At 41.3% G+C, this 18,430-nt stretch overlaps 4 protein-coding genes and 1 long non-coding RNA gene across 6 annotated transcripts in view; 2 read left to right on the top strand and 3 right to left on the bottom strand.

Moving 5' to 3' along the window:
• LOC120727396 (urokinase plasminogen activator surface receptor-like) overlaps nt 1-18,430 on the top strand; it is an 85,409-nt gene that overhangs the window by 35,623 nt on the left and 31,356 nt on the right. The gene's annotated exons all lie outside the window — the stretch shown is intronic.
• The window catches only part of LOC120727397 (programmed cell death 1 ligand 1-like), a 25,989-nt gene continuing 8,706 nt past the window's right edge, over nt 1,148-18,430 (top strand). The window contains exons 1-3 of one of the 2 annotated variants that reach the window (XM_040021634.1): nt 1,148-1,158; nt 1,199-1,202; nt 9,787-9,793. Coding sequence is in view for 1 of the 2 variants with exons in the window: in XM_040021633.1 (XP_039877567.1) it covers nt 8,807-8,891 (85 nt within the window). In the remaining variant the exon portion in view is untranslated. Of the gene's footprint in view, nt 1,159-1,198; nt 1,203-8,638; nt 8,892-9,786; nt 9,794-18,430 lie in introns of those variants that run through there. The other variant, XM_040021633.1, reaches the window with a different exon arrangement.
• Nucleotides 2,351-3,977, bottom strand: LOC120727387 (nuclear factor 7, brain-like). Its single transcript, XM_040021621.1, has 2 exons — nt 3,934-3,977; nt 2,351-3,832 (listed from the first exon to the last, which is right to left on the bottom strand). Exon 2 carries the CDS (start codon nt 3,813-3,815, stop codon nt 2,424-2,426), a length of 1,392 nt encoding a protein of 463 aa, XP_039877555.1. The 5' UTR covers nt 3,816-3,832; nt 3,934-3,977; the 3' UTR covers nt 2,351-2,423.
• Nucleotides 6,365-8,096, bottom strand: LOC120727408. The gene is made up of 2 exons (XR_005694527.1): nt 7,447-8,096; nt 6,365-6,396 (listed from the first exon to the last, which is right to left on the bottom strand). It is a non-coding gene; the product is annotated as an uncharacterized LOC120727408 (long non-coding RNA).
• LOC120727391 overlaps nt 13,514-18,430 on the bottom strand; it is a 19,067-nt gene continuing 14,150 nt past the window's right edge. Inside the window, exons 6-7 of the mRNA XM_040021626.1 lie at nt 17,280-17,618; nt 13,514-13,809 (exon numbers count right to left, since the gene is read on the bottom strand). Coding sequence (XP_039877560.1) covers nt 13,748-13,809; nt 17,280-17,618 — 401 coding nt within the window. The 3' untranslated portion in view covers nt 13,514-13,747. The remainder of the gene's footprint in view (nt 13,810-17,279; nt 17,619-18,430) is intronic.

The raw sequence follows: 18,430 nt of genomic DNA, 5'->3' as shown, positions 1-18,430 counted from the left end.
TAAAGTCACAGAGTAGCTGGTTTCAAATGTATCTATAAAGTTTATTCACATTTTATTTAGGCTTCAAAAAAAAGTCCAAGTTTATTTCTTTGGACTTTGTTCACTTAGTGCCACCTGGAGGACAGTCAGCTCCCTGCAGCAGCTCTGCAGACTGTTAACTGATGAAGAGCTCGGACTGCACAGCCTGCTTCATCACCGACTTCTTTAAATAAACATGACCACGATCAGTCGCAGCACCTCAGACAAACGTTTGTTACACAGCAGCCGCCTTCACACCGACTGAGCTCCATCACAGCTTCAGAGCTCAGCTTCCTAAAGTCAAAGTTTATTTCCTCTCAGGTTTCTTACTTTCAGTAAAGTTTCACTGTTAGAGCCCTGACCAGCATCCTGCAGCATCTGGAGCAGCTGTGTGGTGCTGTCATGGCAACAAGGATCCAAATCTGTGGGATGTTTCCAGCAGGGGTTATAACCTGCAGTCAGCAAGGTGTGCCTAATAAAGTGGCAGTGTTTATGTCCCAGTGCAGCAGCATCAGAAAACGGTGGTTTACATCTCTGTTACAGGAAACCTGAAGAGTTAAAACACAAGAGAAGAAAATCTAAACGTTACACAAAGAACATAAAAGAAGTAAACTTCATAAAAACTTCACAAATGATGCTTTAAATGAAAAATAAATCCCTGTAAATGATTCAACAGGTCACATGTTAGAACCACCTTAACTAAACTCTGTAGCCGGTCACTGTGGTTTGTCCCAGCAGCTCTTAGGAAACAAACTGTTAACTTCAGTGTCAGCACACACTGTTAGTAAACTATGCAACACTGGATTCAGGTTTCAGTTGTGTTAAGTTGTGAAGTTGTGATGAAAGTCTTCTTACTGACACAGGTAGGATGGTCAGGCGTCCTCTGTTCCTTCACCGTTCATGAACTGTCACTTATAAAATGCTGCCAAACATCAACTACACTCAATAACTAAACGTGTGCAGGTTAAAGTGATGGACGCCCAGATCTGCACTCCAAATACAAACAGACTAAAGGTGTTTCCTCCAGAAACAAAGACAATATTTACAAAGGTCTCACAGGTAAATTGTGAGCGATCACAGCAGCATCTCATCCTGACTAACAGCTTTTAGATGCAGGGAGAGCGTCGTGGTTCAGAGGTGGTTCAGCAGATGATGAAGGCCTTTCTGTTGCATTGTGTAGTGCTGTGGAGGCCATGATGGTCGACTGGGTCTGCTTCTACTGAACTCACAAACACTTCTGAGGTATTTACACCTGAAGCCTCATTGAATGTGAGTCAGAAACAAACGGCTCAGCTGTGATTAATGGATGTTTCCCTGCATTTCTATTTTCACACAGTTTATTTCTTACAGCAGGAAAACTGAACAGAATGTATGTAAGAGGTCAGAGTGAGGATGACGTCACTTAATACAGGAAATACATGTTTGTCTGTTTTGATGATGAAGGACTTCTTCAGCTCTGTAAACAGCTACACTTGAGAGGACAGAGGTGATTTCATGGATCAATAACAATGTGTTTATCAGCTTTCATCATCGCAGTGCAGACATGACGTCAGATCTATCAGAGTGGAGGCCGTCTCTCTGATGACGTCACAGAGCAGAGTCCTTCTGTCCAATAAAGGATCTCAGATCAGCTGCTGCCATCTTGTGGCCACAGTTGGTTACTGTCTCTGAAAGTTGTCTCATGTTTCCTGTTGTCCTGCTAACAAAGGCTGGAGCTCATCATGCTGAGAGGGCAGCAGCATTTTGTGGCTCTTCACACATGTTCATTATATTCTGATGATCCTGGATGGAGACAAACTACAGATAAGTGTGTTCAGCCCAACTAGTTTATCTCATTACAGCAGTTTGATGTTTCCCTTTGAATCCCCCTGAAGATCCTGACAGTGAAGCACGTACATAATACTCCAGCCTTTCAACTCTGAGCTTATTTAGTTCTATTAATACACTGAAATCTCATTTGTGTCATGAAGAAAGTCTTTAATCAAACAGAATTCAAAGAGCAGAAACATTTCATATATGGAGTTAAACATGAATCATTCTTTCAACAACATATTTATTGTTGTCATAAACAGACAAGAAGACAACAACAAACTGCTCCTCCCATTCAACACATGTCAGTCCATATCCCAGCAAACTAAATCATCTCCATTTACACATCAAATAGAAACATGAATCACTTGTAATGATTAGAAACTTGATAGAATTTCAAATCTAGTTTGGGGAGTCATTCAGTGAGAAACAGTGAAATGATTTTCCATGTGAAAAGGTGGACAGCAGAAACAGAAAGAAACAGTGAAACTAAAAGAGAAACAAAGAGCTTTGGAACAACGAGGCAGCAGGAGGACAGCTGCAGTTTAACAGCTTCAACTCACTGACAGGAAACAACATTAGAAACATCATCATCCTCAACTCATCTGCTGCACTGACACTGACACCTTCAACGGACACACCTTCACTTTACCAGCATCAACAGTGTTAATGTATGGAAACATCCTGTGAGTGAAAGTGTGTGTGAAGGTGTGTATGTGTGTGTTAGTATCAGGATCAGAGAACGACAGCTTTCCTCTGTTCCAGTCCAGATTCACTCTGATCCTCTGGAGCTTCTTCTGTACTGAGAGAGCAGATTCTGCTGATGGTGAGAGCGCAAAGTAATTATCCAAAATAAACCGTATTCTCCATAATCCAGACTGTATGCGTCCCTTCCTCTGCACAGACTCTGCTAACACACCCAGTTCCCACCATGTATTGTCTCCAACTTCAACATCCCAGCTGTGAGTCCCTGAGTTAAAGCCCTCAGAGCCCAGGACAGAGCTGTAATTATCAATCCTCTCTGGATTATCAGGAAGCTGCTGCTTCTCTCCTCGTCTCACACTGGTCAGATCTTCAGACAGGATGAGGTTTGGATGAGCAGTGTTTGGGTCCAGAATGAGAGGAGTGTAGGAGACCATGTCCTTCATGTTGTTCCAGATGTTGAAGGTCAGGTTGCCCAGGTGTTTGGCCTGGTCTATCAGAGCTCCTGAGGGCAGCTGTGGATCATCCAGCAGGGGGCAGCGCTGGACTCTTTCCACTGCAGCCTTGTAGTTGTGCAGGAATGAGACGTCTTCAGCTCTCAGCTCCTCCTCTGTGGCTCTGACTGTGTCTGAAAGAGCTGCTATCTCTCTGCTCAGAGCCTCCATCTTCTCCTTTATCATCCCACTCTTCTGCTCCTCTTCCTCCCTCAGTGCAGCCAGCCTGGCCTCCTCTTCCTCTGCTAGAAACTGGTGAAGCTTCTTAAACTGCTCCTTAATCTGCCTCTCTGTGTGTCGGGCCTGGACCTTAATGTGTTCTGCTGTTTGATCAAACTTCACTTGAACTTCTTCACAAACCTTTAACTTCTTCTTTAAGGGCTCCAGAGTTTCCTGAAGTTCCTTCTTGTGTTGTTGTGCAGCTTCATCGATGGGTCTGAATCTGTGATTGGTGTGTTTTTCTGAGGCACAGCAGACGACACACACTGGCTGCTGATGGTCCAGACAGAAGAGTCTGAGTTTCTCAGAGTGCAGACTGCAGAGAGCCTCTGAAGCTCTCTGATCTCTCTCCTGTAAGAACGACTCACACAGGTTCTTTAAAGCCAGATTTAAAGGTGGTTCATCCCTTGAAGATCTTCTGTTACAAACTGGACACTCGTGTGTTGGTCTCTTTCTCCACCATCTCTTCAGACAGTCTTTACAGAAGCTGTGGCTACATGACAGAAGAACAGGATCTCTGAAGACCTCCTGACAGACCGGACAGCAGAGATCCTCCTCTGATCTGGAAGCCATTGAGTCTGTGAGTGAAGCTGAAAACAGCAGACAGGAAGTACAGTCAGTCCTGGCTCCCCTCCCTCCTCTACCACCTTCACTGAAACTTCCTTTGAGTCGTGTTTCTGCTCAAACTCACATTCAGTGTGTGGAGCGTCAGCAGCTTGAAGCAGCAGTGTTGGAGTTTTCCACTTTTCTCTCCTGTAGCTGGACTCACTCAGAGGAAGCTGCTAGTTTGGTCTGAGCTCAGTCTGATCGTCTGTGTGTCTCTCTGCACTGAGGACGAAGAACTTCCTGTTTCCTGGTTTGTCGCATTTGAGTGACGTGAGGGGAGGAGAAAATGTTGCTGTTTGACTTTTAACTAAGGTGTGTTTCAATCCTGCCTGCAGCTCAAAAGCTGTAAAACAGGTTTTGTGTCTTTTCACCTCCACAGGTCACAACATGAAACCTGTTGTGAAGTTTATAAAATAAAGTGTCACTCGGTGGTGCAGCTGTTTGTGAGCTTCTATTTTAGACTTTGTTCTGGTTCTTGTTCAGGTTCCCAGCAGTGGGAGTGTAATGCAGTCACACACACACAGGTGGTGTTCAGGTGGATTCACTTAGTTACAGACAGTGGTGTTATTTCTTGTAACTAAGGGTGTCTTTCACTCCAAAGTTCAGACATTAAACTGCCAGAAGTTGTAAAAGTTACTGATAAAGAGCTTTTATCTCATTTCACATGTTGTCCACAATCTCCTCGTGATTACCTCTGGAAAGCCCCGTGGCACAGCTCTCCATCCAATGCAGCTTTATGGTCATTGCTGTGGTTCCAGAATCTTCTCATGATGACCAGTAGGTCCCCAAACAGCATGACCTTTGACCTCAACCCCTGCCTGGGCTGTCAGCTATGGTCCCTACTTCTCGCTGGGTCTCTGAAGATTTCTCAGGAGATTCCACCCTTGGGATCATTTCTTCCAGCAATGCTCTGCTGCACCTGCATCTCCTCACTAGAGGAAAAACTTCTATTTGGAAAACATGTCAACCATCATCAAACCAAAATTTCCTTTCAGTTCAGTGAACTTCACTTATCAAAAAAAATATAATTATTTATTATTTATTAATTATATTATTCGTTTATCACGTTTTCACTATCACTTATAGGCCATCAAAGTGTTTATTATCTTTACCCAAATAATTGGAGCAGAACTTGTTCCATATTCAGTTTTTCAGCAAAACGTGTTTGAGAAAAGATTCTTTCTTATATCTGGAGGAATAAATATATTTCAATAAATATTAACGTTAGCCCGCGACTTTGTTCCAGTTTTGAATTTTGGCCCACTGTGTATTTGAGTTTGACACCCCTGATCTACACTTTTTGGCCTGTCTAAAACTGGAAAAGATAAGACACTCACTTCAGAACTCCACTGGGAAATTTCAAGACATGTGGGGACCCTTCCTTGATGCTTTTCAAAATCTATAAGAATTTTTCAGCGAACTCTCTTAAGTCAGGTGTGGAAATACAGTGTGCGGGTGCAGGCAGTGACCTGGGTGGGAATGAATGGGATTGTTTTGCAGGGATTATGTTACTTTGGGATATATTATACATTTGTTTATATTCTTTTTTTTTCTCTTTCTTTCCCTTTTTTCTTTTCTTTTTTTTTCTTTTATTTCACAGCCGAAGATACATTTTTGGACTCATTTCACAGCTTAAATGTACTACTTAACCTTAATGTACAGATCATCTGTAATCCTTCTCTTTTCTTTCTGTCTATATGTATAATATATATGTTGATGTTTATGTGTACAAAAGGAAACCTCTTAATAAAAAAGACATTGTTTAAAAAAAATAAATTTAATTAGACTAACATGGTGCAAACATGTTGATTGAACAAAAGTCAAATTAATTGAATGTTAATGTTAATATTATGTTAAACCTACACACATATATCGTGTTGAGACAACACAATCAAGATGGATTAATATAACATGATTTGTTTAGATGGAATATAAGTGGCAAGATAAAATTACGTTCATCCAATGAATTATTTTTTTGAGGGCAGATGCTGCTTCGTTTGCAGGTGTTTGGGGTTCTGTCTGACCCAGTGTTCTCCTCCACAGGTTCTCCTCAAGGGTGCGTTCTACCGCCCTTATTATTCACTCTCTATACAAATATGTGTCAGGGCAGACATGAAAACAGGGTCATTATTAAATATGCAGATGACTCTGTTATTGTCAGCTTACTGAAAGAGGGTGAAATTAACCACGGTCCAGTCATTGATGACTTTGTTCAGTGGTGGGAGGAGTCTTATCTCCAGCTGAACATATCTAAAACAAAAGATATGGTGATTGATTTTAGGAAACAACAAAATGGGCACGGAGTCACTTTAATTAAAGGTCAGAAAATAGAGCAAGTACAATCATATAAATATCTTGGGACCATAATCAATGAAAAACTGAACTTTGATCAAAATTGCAAATCAGTTTGTAAAAAGGGCCACCAGCACCTTTATTGCCTTAGGAAACTTGTTCACTTCCACATTGACAAAAAATTTTTAACTTTGTTTTATCGTTCTTTTATTGAGTCTGTTTTATCCTTTTGTTTGGTGGCATGGTTTGGTCAGACCTAGGGATGGGTATTGATAAGATTTTCACGATTCTGATTCCATTTTCGATTCTGTTTAACAATTCGATTCTTTATCGATTCTCTTATCGATTCTTTTTAAAAAAGGAGAACACTAAGGTTGATTAGCTTAGAACTTCGTTTTATATCTTCTCTTTGAACAAGATAGAAATTTAGGAGTAACATGGCTTTACAAACCCAACAGTGAGATCTTAAGAGATCCAGCCTACGGCTCTTCAATGGGGTGTCACAGGGTCCCCAGGAAAAATTGTAATGTAAAATAAATATTCTTCTGTAGCAATAACAAAGTATAACATAAATTGTTCTGTGGCAATTACACAAGAATATCCAGTAATGTCCCTGCCTACAATTAAACACATTCACTTACCAAAAATCAGGGGCATCTGCTGTGGCAAATGGGTTCAAGCCTTTGACCACAAACTTAGTCACTGCTCGGTGACATTCGTCTATCCTGGCCTGAAAGGAGACGCTACCGGTAGACTGCAGCGAGAACTGCCAGCATCTGAGCCAGACTCTGTCTGTCTCATCATGGTCACCTAAATGCACAGTAATGGCAGGTTTTGTAATAAGGCAGATCGCGCTAACATAATATGCACTGTTAGTTGATTATTTACCTGCCGCATTAACGGGAGAGGACGTGCAAACGTTACCGCTGCTGCTGGGTTGAGATTCACGAGTCCGGAGCGGAATTAAAAACACGACATTCATTTAAGGTCATCGTGTGTTTTGTGAGCAAATGCTTTTGCATATTCGTAGTGTTTCCTCCCTTAAATATCTACTTTGCAAGTATTGCAAGTTGCCCTGTTGTCATCCGTTCTCATAAAGTATAATCAAACTTTTGAGCGTTTGAGCCGCTTAGGTGCCATGTTTCCTGCCAGGTAAATGACGCTCTGCAACGTGGTGACGTCATTCGGGGAAACTGGAATCGATAAGGGAATCGTTTGCAAAAATGGCAAACAATTCCAAGGAATTGAAACAGTGGGAACCGGTTCTCAACAAGAACCGGGTTTCGATACCCATCCCTAATCAGACCTCTGTCACAGACAAAAACTCTCTAAATCAGATAGTGAGATGGTCCAGTCGTCTGATAGGTGAGCCACAGTCTTGTTTAGCCTCCCTGTACTCTAAGCAGGTACAGAGGATGGCTTTATCAATCCTTAAAAATGGTTCCCATCCTCTAAGGGGTGAATTTCAGCTTCTTCCCTCAGGACGGAGGTTTCTATTTCCGAGATGCAGGACAAAGCGTTATAATAATAGCTTTGTCCCCGTTGCTGTCACTGAATTAAATAAGAACTGTTGATTCGAAATATTAAAGTATGTGTCACAGTGAGCTTTATATATTTACTAGGTATGTGTGTTTTTAAAGGGATGTCAAATGTTGTCATTTTTCTGTAAAGCAAATTTACCTTGCCTTTAGGTATAAATAAAGTTACCTTACCAGTCATATTTCTGTGTTTTTGTGTCGCACTCTCCTCCACACTGCTGTCTGTCATCTCACAGGTATGATGTGCGGAGCGATGCTGAACTTCCAATCCCAGCGTTTCATGTTGCAGGATCAATTCCCATATGAAAATATCAATATCTAATTTGATTACATTTGTTTTTCATCATAAATATGACAGACAAAAGTAAATTCAACAATTAGCGGGATGGTCTGCAATACCCTGTTAACAGGAACTACACTCACCACCTCTCATTCATGTGCGTGTTACGGCTCTGCAAGAGTGACCTCAACCCCTGCCTGGGCTGTCAGCTATGGTCCCTACTTCTCGCTGGGTCTCTGAAGATTTCTCAGGAGATTCCACCCTTGGGATCATTTCTTCCAGCAATGCTCTGCTGCACCTGCATCTCCTCACTAGAGGAAAAACTTCTATTTGGAAAACATGTCAACCATCATCAAACCAAAATTTCCTTTCAGTTCAGTGAACTTCACTTATCAAAAAATAAAATTATTTATTATTTATTAATTATATTATTCGTTTATCACGTTTTCACTTTCACTTATAGGCCATCAAAGTGTTTATTATCTTTACCCAAATAATTGGAGCAGAACTTGTTCCATATTCAGTTTTTCAGCAAAACGTGTTTGAGAAAAGATTCATTCTTATATCTGGAGGAATAAATATATTTCAATAAATATTAACGTTAGCCTGCGACTTTGTTCCAGTTTTGAATTTTGGCCCACTGTGTATTTGAGTTTGACACCCCTGATCTAACCTCTCCTCTTCCTCACAGCTCTGATTTCTCTGAGGGAGATGTTGTGACTGTAATCTGTGAGGAGGACCAAAGCTTTTCTGATTGGACTGTGAGGAGAAACACCAGCAAACTGCAGAGGGCTGAGTGTGGAGATGGGCGGGGACAACAGCAACGTGATCAATCATGTTCAATCAGTATGCTGGTGCCTCACGACACCGGAGTTTACTGGTGTGAGTCCAGTAATGGTGCCATCAGTAACCTGGTTAATATCACAGTCACTGGTAAGCTGATCACTCTCACTTTACTTCTTATTGCATCCACAAATTGAGCTGAACATGCAGGTACATAGATTCTGTGCTGTTCTTCACTGATCACCTACCTGACTGACAGAGTGATGAAGGACTTCCCTCCCTCGGTGCTTCTTAATGTGTGAGGATATTCTCCATTACTGAGTTAAGACTTCCTTATTTAGATCTAAGCTCTGGATTATCTTGCACGTCATCTTTTTGAATGCTGTGACTCACATTAAATGCAGATGTGACATTCTGTTTTTGTAGGAGAAAAAGAAAAGGAGTCTGTGTGGACTTAGCATTTGTCACTGTGATGATTAATATTTTATTCAATTTTTTAAGTTTAATTCAGCACAAAAAGCCCCACTGTAAACAAATCCACAGTACAGAACCAAACTCAGCAGCCAAACAGTTTGTCCTCAGTGCAGGTCGACATTCAGAAAAACCAGCTGCCTCAGCTTGGATGGGCTGATGTGGTTTCTCCTTAGTATCTGCCCAGTTTTTGAGAAGACCCTCCAAAGGAACAGATGTTGCCACAATGCACAGTCTCCCCTCCATCACCTTCAACAGGTAGGGAAAGACTGTGGCCTTGGCCTCCCACCAGCTCTGTGGGCCTTCTCCTTGTTGGATGAGGGGCTCCTCAAGATAACATTTCATCTCCATCATAACATCAGCTGTAGTATTTCTCTTTGCAGCATCTCCTGTAGCTCTTTCATCAAAGAGGCTCCACACAGCAGACGTCTGTGGCTCCTCCTTCACTTGGCCCTGTAATGGTGGAGCTGGGTGGGAGTGCACTTTGCTGCTGCAGTTATTCTCTGAAGTGCCTCATCAGCAGCTCTGTTGTCACTGAATGCAAGCTTTTTAAATCTACCATCCAGTGATGCAGCTTCTGAGTGGACGGTGTTGAACTCCACACACAGAAATTTTTCGCACTCACTGCTAATTTTGTTTTACAGTGAAGCCACTCTGCTCTGCTATTCCCAATATCTTTCACCTGCAGCAGATGCTGCTTCGTTTGCAGGTGTCAGTCATATTTCTGTGTTTTTGTGTCGCACTCTCCTCCACACTGCTGTCTGTCATCTCACAGGTATGATTGTGCGGAGCGATGCGAACTTCCAATCCCAGCGTTTCATGTTGCAGGATCAATTCCCATATGAAAATATCAATATCTAATTTGATTACATTTGTTTTCATCATAAATATGACAGACAACCACTATGTACTGATTATCAGCCAGAATGACAAGGACATTATGCAAGGAAATGTGGAATTTTTCTGCCACCTTCTCCACCCAGGAGGCAAGGTTTTCTGCAGTGTGGCGCTCTTCAACTGGCAGTGTTGCTAAATTGAAGGAGAGAAGATCCCAATTGTCATTAATGAAATGAATCAGAATCAGAATACTTTATTGATCCCTGGGGGAAATTATTTTTTTGTTACAGTGCTCCATTATAAACCAACATTAACAAGACAGACAATACGCTAACTAAGAATGACAAGTTACCCCTAAGTAGGACTCTGTGACCAGACTTGTCCGAGCATCAGTGGTAAGGGAGATTTTGGATGTGGCCTTTTTTAGTTCATAGTTTCTCTACTGACGTTTCATACTTTCTCTCCATCATGCTTGTAAAATGATGCCTAGAGGGCAGAGTGTAACCTGGTTGGAAAGTGGTCAGCATTCCCTCACCCTCACAAATAAAAAACACCTAAACAGCAGCTGCTATATGTTACTGCAAAGCAGCTTAAATGAGTTTTGCATTTACGGAGGTTGGGTGTTTATCTCTGTCTATGAGTGAGTGTATGCCTACTTGGGGGGTGTCTGGATGAATTAAAGGGTAAAAACCAGCATTAGTAAAAAAAGTTGAAAACTTACAGTGGTTTGTCCTTTTCAGAAGCTGCTCCTGGATGCCGTCGTTTGAGGTGCTGGTGCATAGCCGTCGTGCTTTTATGATAGGCTATTTCCACCTTACAAAGCCGGCAAACGACTGAATCACTTCCTTTTTGGTTAAAATATCCCCTATACATTATATTATGTCCTATATACTGTAGAACTGCGTGTTTGGGTGGAGTGGTTTAAGTCGACTGCGACTGCCTCACTCATGTTGCCGCTACTCGCTGCCGCCATGTCTGTTTTGAAAGTGACGCATCGACGCAGATTTTTTTACGTCGACATATTTTACCCGTCGATGTAATCGATTATGTCAACGCGTTGTCCCAGCCCTAGTTGGATGATCTGTCTGCTTGTGATGTGCGATACCACTGATTTCCTTTCCAATCCGATACCAAGTAATATTCAGGGTGGTATCGACGATACTGATCCGATACCGATACTTTGCACAAAAACTTATTTTATTTATTGTATCTCAAATTATAGTGTCATAATGATTACAGGACAGATTTCTTGTTCTTATCACTTAATAATGCAGGGTTCATCATATAGAAATAAAACAACTTAAGTTGTGCCTATTTGAACACGTTGCCTGCCTGAAGCACTAAAGGACTCCGTGAGAGACGTCTGTCTCGCCCTAGCAGCACCTGTCCCTGTCCTCCTCTTCAGTTCGCCTCAACATACGCTCGTCATGTTCTGTGATATGATTTACTCTGAGAGGTTTGACAAGGTTAGTGATGTTTCCACAACCATACATGCCAACCCTCCCGATTTTTCCGGGAGGATCCCAAATTTCAGTGTCCCTCCCGAAAATCTCCCGGAGCCACCATTCTCCCGAATTTCTCCTGATTTTCCACCCAGACAACAAAATTGAAAAACCAGATCGCAGAATTCATAGCGCAGCCCAGCCAATTCCAGTTTCCAACAATGGCAGCAGCGACTTAGTTTTAATATTGCTCTTATTTCTCTTTCTGGGTCGTGACGTACTACCCGGCTTTCTTTAGACCGCGAAGGCCGGGTCCTCAGGTGGAAGCAGCCTCTGAATTTGGACACCCCCGCTGTTTCTGGGCCGGCCAATAATAACGGTGATATTTAACGTATTTTATCTGATAAATAAACAATGTAAAATTTATTTATCACCAAAACAGCCCTTTTGAATGTCTCCCTAGTATGGCCACAACACCTCACTCTTGGAGCACTTTTTTGCCACATGTGTCGCAAACCACGTCTCGGCTGTTTGTGGAGGTAAAATAAGTCTGCACAATTACGCTCAACCATTGTTGTGAGTGTGCGCGCCAAGGGGCTGCGAGACATTTATACAGCCGTATTTCGCACATGACTATGAAAGGCGGAAGAGGAAGTAGTTCCTTTGAATGTAGACAATCCGAGTGTTATAGTTTCTTTCCACTGTGTTCCTGTTAATGATAAACTACAAATTTACCCTAAATGACTAAAATATCGATATTTTAATGTGAGAATCGATTCTAGAACATAAATGGAAGGAATCGATATTTCAGGATCGATCCGCACATCACTACTGTCTGCTGTCACTGGGTGGTGCTGAGGTCTGAATCTGAGGGCAGCTCCTGTAATCACAAAGAGAACAGAACCATCAAACTCAAATATAAAGTTTATCTCTCAAATCTGAAATAAAGCTGATCCTTCTCTGTCCTCACACACCTCAAGTTCAAAAGCATTTTCCCTTTCCATTTCACAATCAATTCTACCCCAGGTCAAAAATATGTCTAGGAAAATTTCCCTAATATAATATTATTTATAAATATACCCGTCTAGCACTTGCACAAGTGCATGGAGGCAGGACCTCACAGCAGAAGCATACGCCATAATGTGTTGTACATTATTATATGTATATTATATGTAATGTGGTATTTTTCAATTATTGTATTTACCAACATCAAGAAGTCACAGGCAAAGAAAGACCACACCATGGTGCATGTTTGAACAAGGAGAGTTTACTGGTCAAGATTATTTATTAAACAAATAAACCACTTTTTTTTTTAACCCCCCGAAAATACACATTCAAAGCAACACAACGGTGGCCCAATATCAGACAGGATTCCACTCTGTAGAGTGAGCAGTCATAATGAGGCAGTTGGTTTTATTTTGTGGATTCAAGCTGCTCTTCATATTTTTGACCACCAGATGTCACCAGAGAGGATTGTATTGAAAAGCTTTGAGTAATGAACCTTTTTTCAATACAAGCTTCAGTGCCTCAGAAAGCTTCATTTGGCCATCACTAGTGTCAGGGCTCTGTGTGTGGGCAGGCAGAGAGGAGGATCCAAACGCAGGACTCAGACACTAACTTGAAACTCAAAAACCTCAGCTTTATTGCTGGTACGAAAACAAAACATGAAGTGACCACTGACTACGGAGACCAGAAACACACAGGCATAATCTGATGGTATGACACGACATCAAACACGGGAAAACACAGGGCTTATATACACAGGGTAGTAATGAGGGAATGGGCAACAGGAGGGAGACACAGCTGGGAGAGATCAGGGCTAACGAGACAGGGGGAACAAAGCTGCACACACTAACATAAGACAAAGACTTTCACAATAAAACAGGAAACATGATTTACAACTCAGAGACACGGACTCAACACAGAGAGACAGAAAATGACACATGGAACTGAACTATACATGAAACCACAATTCCTAAAACATGAATAACACAAACATGAAACTCTAATAATAATCATCACAACCACAACAAGAGAACAAGAAAACAATCCATGATGCAAAACTAAACCAAAACATAATAAACTCAAAATACTGGGTCCAACGGACCCAGAACCGCGACAAACTGTCAGAATTCTGTAGAGTCTATAGCGTCGGAGTGTCTGGATAAGATGGTCTGATCAGACTGAGAAAAATGTCTGAGTTTAGGTCTGTGTCAACACTCAGGTTGATGAGGCTGTTGGTTCATTTTCTCTGACTCACTCCTCAGAGCTCGACATGAGTGACGTCCTGTCCAGAGCTGTGACAACGGTTTTCTGATCTGAAAGAGGAAACAACAGGAAACATCCAGCAGGTCACCAGTGACCCACTGAGGGGCAATTTTAGCCTCATGCTAAACATGCAAAGTGTCAGAAACTTCACACACACAGACAAAATGAATTCATATTAGAGAAATTTTATTAACATGTAAACCAGTTTGATCTCTGATATAAACACAATTTGGTTTATAACTTTCACCTGTCAAGCAGACTGACACAGTTACAGCAGACATCTGTGATACTATTAGTGCTGATCCTACACTTTAAACACATTTCATTGCAATGTGCTAACTTGCATATGACAAATAAAACTGAAACTTAGGTTTTATTGTTTTTATAATAGCAGAGAACTTGAGTCAAAATTTGAGTCTAAATGTGACCAGATGAAGTGTGAGGTTGTGAGAAAGTCTCTGACTGCATTCATAGATGTGTCCTTTCAGCTGCTCGCTCTGATCCAACCTTTGGTCTCTAAGAAGAGGCTTCAGGGAGACGTTTGCTACGTTGGACTGTAGGACCATCAGAAATGTGTGCAGTAACAAAACAGGCAGCACTGAAAGCAGCTCTAAGTGTTTGTGTTGTTCAATGATTTGTGCACAACAACAACAATGGGACCTCTCTCATCCATCAGTCACCATGTGGACATTTTTCTGACACACTTTGAAGCTGATGGACGTTTTGTGTCTGCACTAAGTACGTTTTCAGCAGCTATGGTAGCGGCAGGATTCACTTTCACAGACTCACAACCACCAGCTCCACCCCTCACCCCCCTGAAGCTGTAGGCTTTAACATTGAGTTTCCCCACACATGTTTACCAGTGTTGGGTAAGTTACTTTAAATTAGTAACTTAGTTACATTACTAGTTACTTATATCAAAAGTAACTCAGTTACTTCAAGTTACTCGTTACTTTCAGAGTAACTAGTTACTAGGGAAAGTAACTTTGGTTTTACTCAGAATTCTCTTGTTAATGTGTTGCTTCCATAACTTTGCAGTCTTCTAGCTTGCTTACTTGCCACAAGTGCACTGTGCCACCTACCAATAGAAAGGAAAAGATAATGTGCACATTTCCACGAGAGAAATCCCACACCTGGACCGTCATTGACTGCTGCCATGATTCTAGCCTACGTCACAGCGTCATGTGCGCCTTTTACATCCAACACAAAAACTGCAGTCGTGGTGCTTTGATTGTACTCAGAACTCGGAAATTCTGCCTTCTGAATAGGAAGATGTAGGTAACACCAGACTGCAGATGAGCTGCATACAGGGCTGGACTGGGACAGAAAATTGGCCCGGACATTTTGACTAGAGACCGGCCCACCATTATAGGAAAAATCATAAAGCCTTTGAATGAAAATAAACGCTGTTGTGACAGTGATGTACACTGTTTTGATGGTATATATGCATCAATCTATCAATCGTTTGTTGTAAGATTCAGATAATTATTTTTTAAAAGCGAGACATTTTAAATGAGAATAAGAAAGAAAAGTATTTCTTTGTGCCCCCCTTTCCCTGTTAATGCCCTACCTGCCCCCCTGGCAACACTTTGCTAGACCCGCCCCTGCACAGTTACCAGCTGTCAGCTACCTAAAAAAGGATCCTGGTGTTATTTGTCTCTCAGAAACAGTTCATAACTTCCCTTCAACTCATTCATGTCACCTAAAAGTTAAACCTGTTTCTCCATCACAGCTCTGATGATTCAGTAAGGACATCTCCTGGTTTCATCTTCATGTTTCCCTCTCACCAGATAACCAAACCGACATCATGACCAGCAGCTTTACAGCTGTGGCTCCAGCAAACATCAGCTGATACTAGAGATTAATATTAAATAAATTCTAACAACAGCTGATCAAGTTTAAACGTGCTGCTGTTGTTTAGCGCGACATCTGCTGGTTTCCTCTTTCGGCGCAAAGTGAGCGATAAATAAACAAGGGAGCCGATCAGCTGATCATTGATCAGTTTTCATGATTGAAGTAGAAACGGGAGAGGATGAAAGAAGAAGAGGCAGCTGTGCAGCATAAAGACACAGAATAACTCCAGCTTTGTGTCTTTTTCATTGTAGAAGAATCAGAATCAGAATCAGAATGGGGTTTATTGCCAGATGTTGAGGTTTACAACATTAGGAAATTGCTGCGGTGCTTCAGTGCAAACAATAAGAATTAAAGTGCTATGTAGAAAGAAAGATATGTGCATGAGATAGCTGAATTACGGGACAAACTTCCTTTTCACCTCAATAAGAAACGCGTAATATTTTCTCTGAATACCAGACGGGATGGTTGGCAACTCTAATAACTTATGAACAAAATAAAGTTCAACATCATTAACTTCATAGCACCACCCAGCTGTATAGAAACTCCGTCATGCTAGCTAGCACGCAGTACGAAAAAGTCATCATAACGAAAATAAACTCCACCTAAACTTGGTTCATATCTGACCCAGAGAGACTGCAGGTCAGAACTTCTTACCTGAAGTTCAGTTCACACTTGGACCGGCGGCCGCCTTGGTTCTCTTTTCCTTCTGCGTCCCTTCTCCAGCCCGAGAACGTGTTGCTTTCTCTCATCCACCTGCTGGCCTCCACCACTTGCTAATGTTACTGAATCTGTGGAAGCTCCGCGATAGCCACCACACGAGGTAACGAGTAACGACCCTATCTAAATCCCAGTAATGAGTAACGCGTTCCTGATTTTGGCATAATAACTAGTTACCGTGCTCGTTACTACAATAATAACGTAGTTACTGTTACTGTTACTGTTACTTAATAACGCCTTAGTCCCAACACTGATATTTACAGACGAGTTAGAGAGCAAGAGAAGAAGAGACGGATTCATAAATGTCTCCAAAAGTTGATTCTGTTCATCTGGACGAAGCGTTTTGTGGGAGAAACGTTTCATCACTCATCCAAGTGACTTCTTCAGTCTCAGCTGACTGCAGGTTTCCCCAATCTTATAAACAGTACATTTGCATAATGACTGAAACCAGCCCACTGAAGGAACAATGGGCTGCAGGTCAGTTCCTTAATCTTAATTATGTAAATTCTCATGACCATTGATCAACAACCACTGATCAATGGCCATGAGTACCATTCACAGAGAGTTGGGGAATGGCTGCAATCACAGCATTGTAAGATAGTGAAAGATGTACCCTTAGGCCCCCTCCTCGGTTCAGAGATGGTCTTTTCCTTTTCATGTAAATGACCTCCTTGACTCCGCTCAAATGTACAGATGAACAGAATCAATCTTTGGAGATTTATTTACCTTGATGATTGAGAATGCAACAAGAAGATTCCTAAATGTTTCTGCTCTAACTTTACCCAAACAATGCTGCTCTAAAACTCTAGACTACCAGCCACAAAGACAACAGCTGGAGAAACATCTGTCTACCTCTGACATCCACCAGCTCATCCATACAACAAACAAACATCAACAACCAGGAAGCAGCTTCACCTCTGATCACACACACTCAACTCTACTCACTCACCTGGAGGAACAACAACACTCAGACTGATTTTGATGATCTTCCACGAGTGTGTTTCTGCCATGAAGACACCACACATAACATGACACTCATATGTTCCAGCATCTTTGATCGTCACATCCTTCAGAATCAGAGACACGTCTCCATCCTTCATCTGCAGATCCACCCGGTTCTTAAAAGATGGATGCTGGTCATCTGGATCAAAGTGACCGTCACGGTACAAAAGCACATATTCTTCTCCCAGGTCAGCTCTGCTCCACTTTACAGCTCCGATCTTGTTGTTTGGAGCTCGACATGTCAGAGTGACGTCCTGTCCAGACTCAGCTGTGATGATCTTTGGGTCTGAAAGAGGAAACAACACAGAGCAGAGAGGTTAAAGGTCAAAGTACAATTATGATCAGAATGATTGACTTTAAATATTTAGTTTATTTCCTTTGACATTAGAGGGAAATGGAATTTAAAAATACAAAGTGCTAGAACAACTTTAAGAACTATGTCAATCTCAATTGCAGGAGTTAAATTATGGAACAGTCTAACAGAAGAAATAAAAGACAGTCAAAACATAAAACAGTTTAAAGTAAAATATAAAAACCTAATTTTAAATAAGTATAAGAATGAAGAAAACGGGGTTAACCCAGGACGGTAATGTTGCTGGTAATGGTTGCGGTTCTTTTTTGGGTTTTTTTGTTTTGGTTTGTTTGTTTTTCCATAACTTGTGTATCTGCAAATATACACATTCTGTATTTTTCATATGAAAGAAACTATACTGTGGTGGGGCTTGCTAATTTCTTGTTTTTGATTTATGTATGTTATGTTTTGTTTTACTTCATATGTTTCATATGTTGTTTGTTTAATTTAAGACAAAAAAAAATTAAATGAATGAGAGGTAAAACTTGAGGGGGTAGGGACAAATAAGTAAATACTTCTTTTCAAACAAATAATGGAATGATATTTTGTAATGATTGTGAAGGCACATGTTTGAAATGTTTGAAATAAAAATGAACTGAACTGAACATTTGAGTTTTTAGTCATGTTGGATTTAATGAACCTCTGAACATCCAGCAGGTCACCAGTGACCCACTGAGGGGGAATTTTAGCCGCATGCTAAACATGCAAAGTGTCATGTGGAATTATAATATTATTTTATGCCATGT

Source organism: Simochromis diagramma, unplaced genomic scaffold (assembly GCF_900408965.1).
Source record: "Simochromis diagramma unplaced genomic scaffold, fSimDia1.1 OVJJ01000740.1, whole genome shotgun sequence".
Classification (NCBI taxonomy): domain Eukaryota; kingdom Metazoa; phylum Chordata; class Actinopteri; order Cichliformes; family Cichlidae; genus Simochromis; species Simochromis diagramma.
The sequence above is the reverse complement of the archived record's forward strand: the minus strand, read 5'-3'. Positions and strand labels throughout refer to the sequence as shown.

Bases quoted from the DNA above. Each gene is read 5' to 3' on its own strand.
- LOC120727387 (XM_040021621.1), bottom strand. From the start codon at position 3,815: ATGGCTTCCAGATCAGAGGAGGATCTCTGCTGTCCGGTCTGTCAGGAG.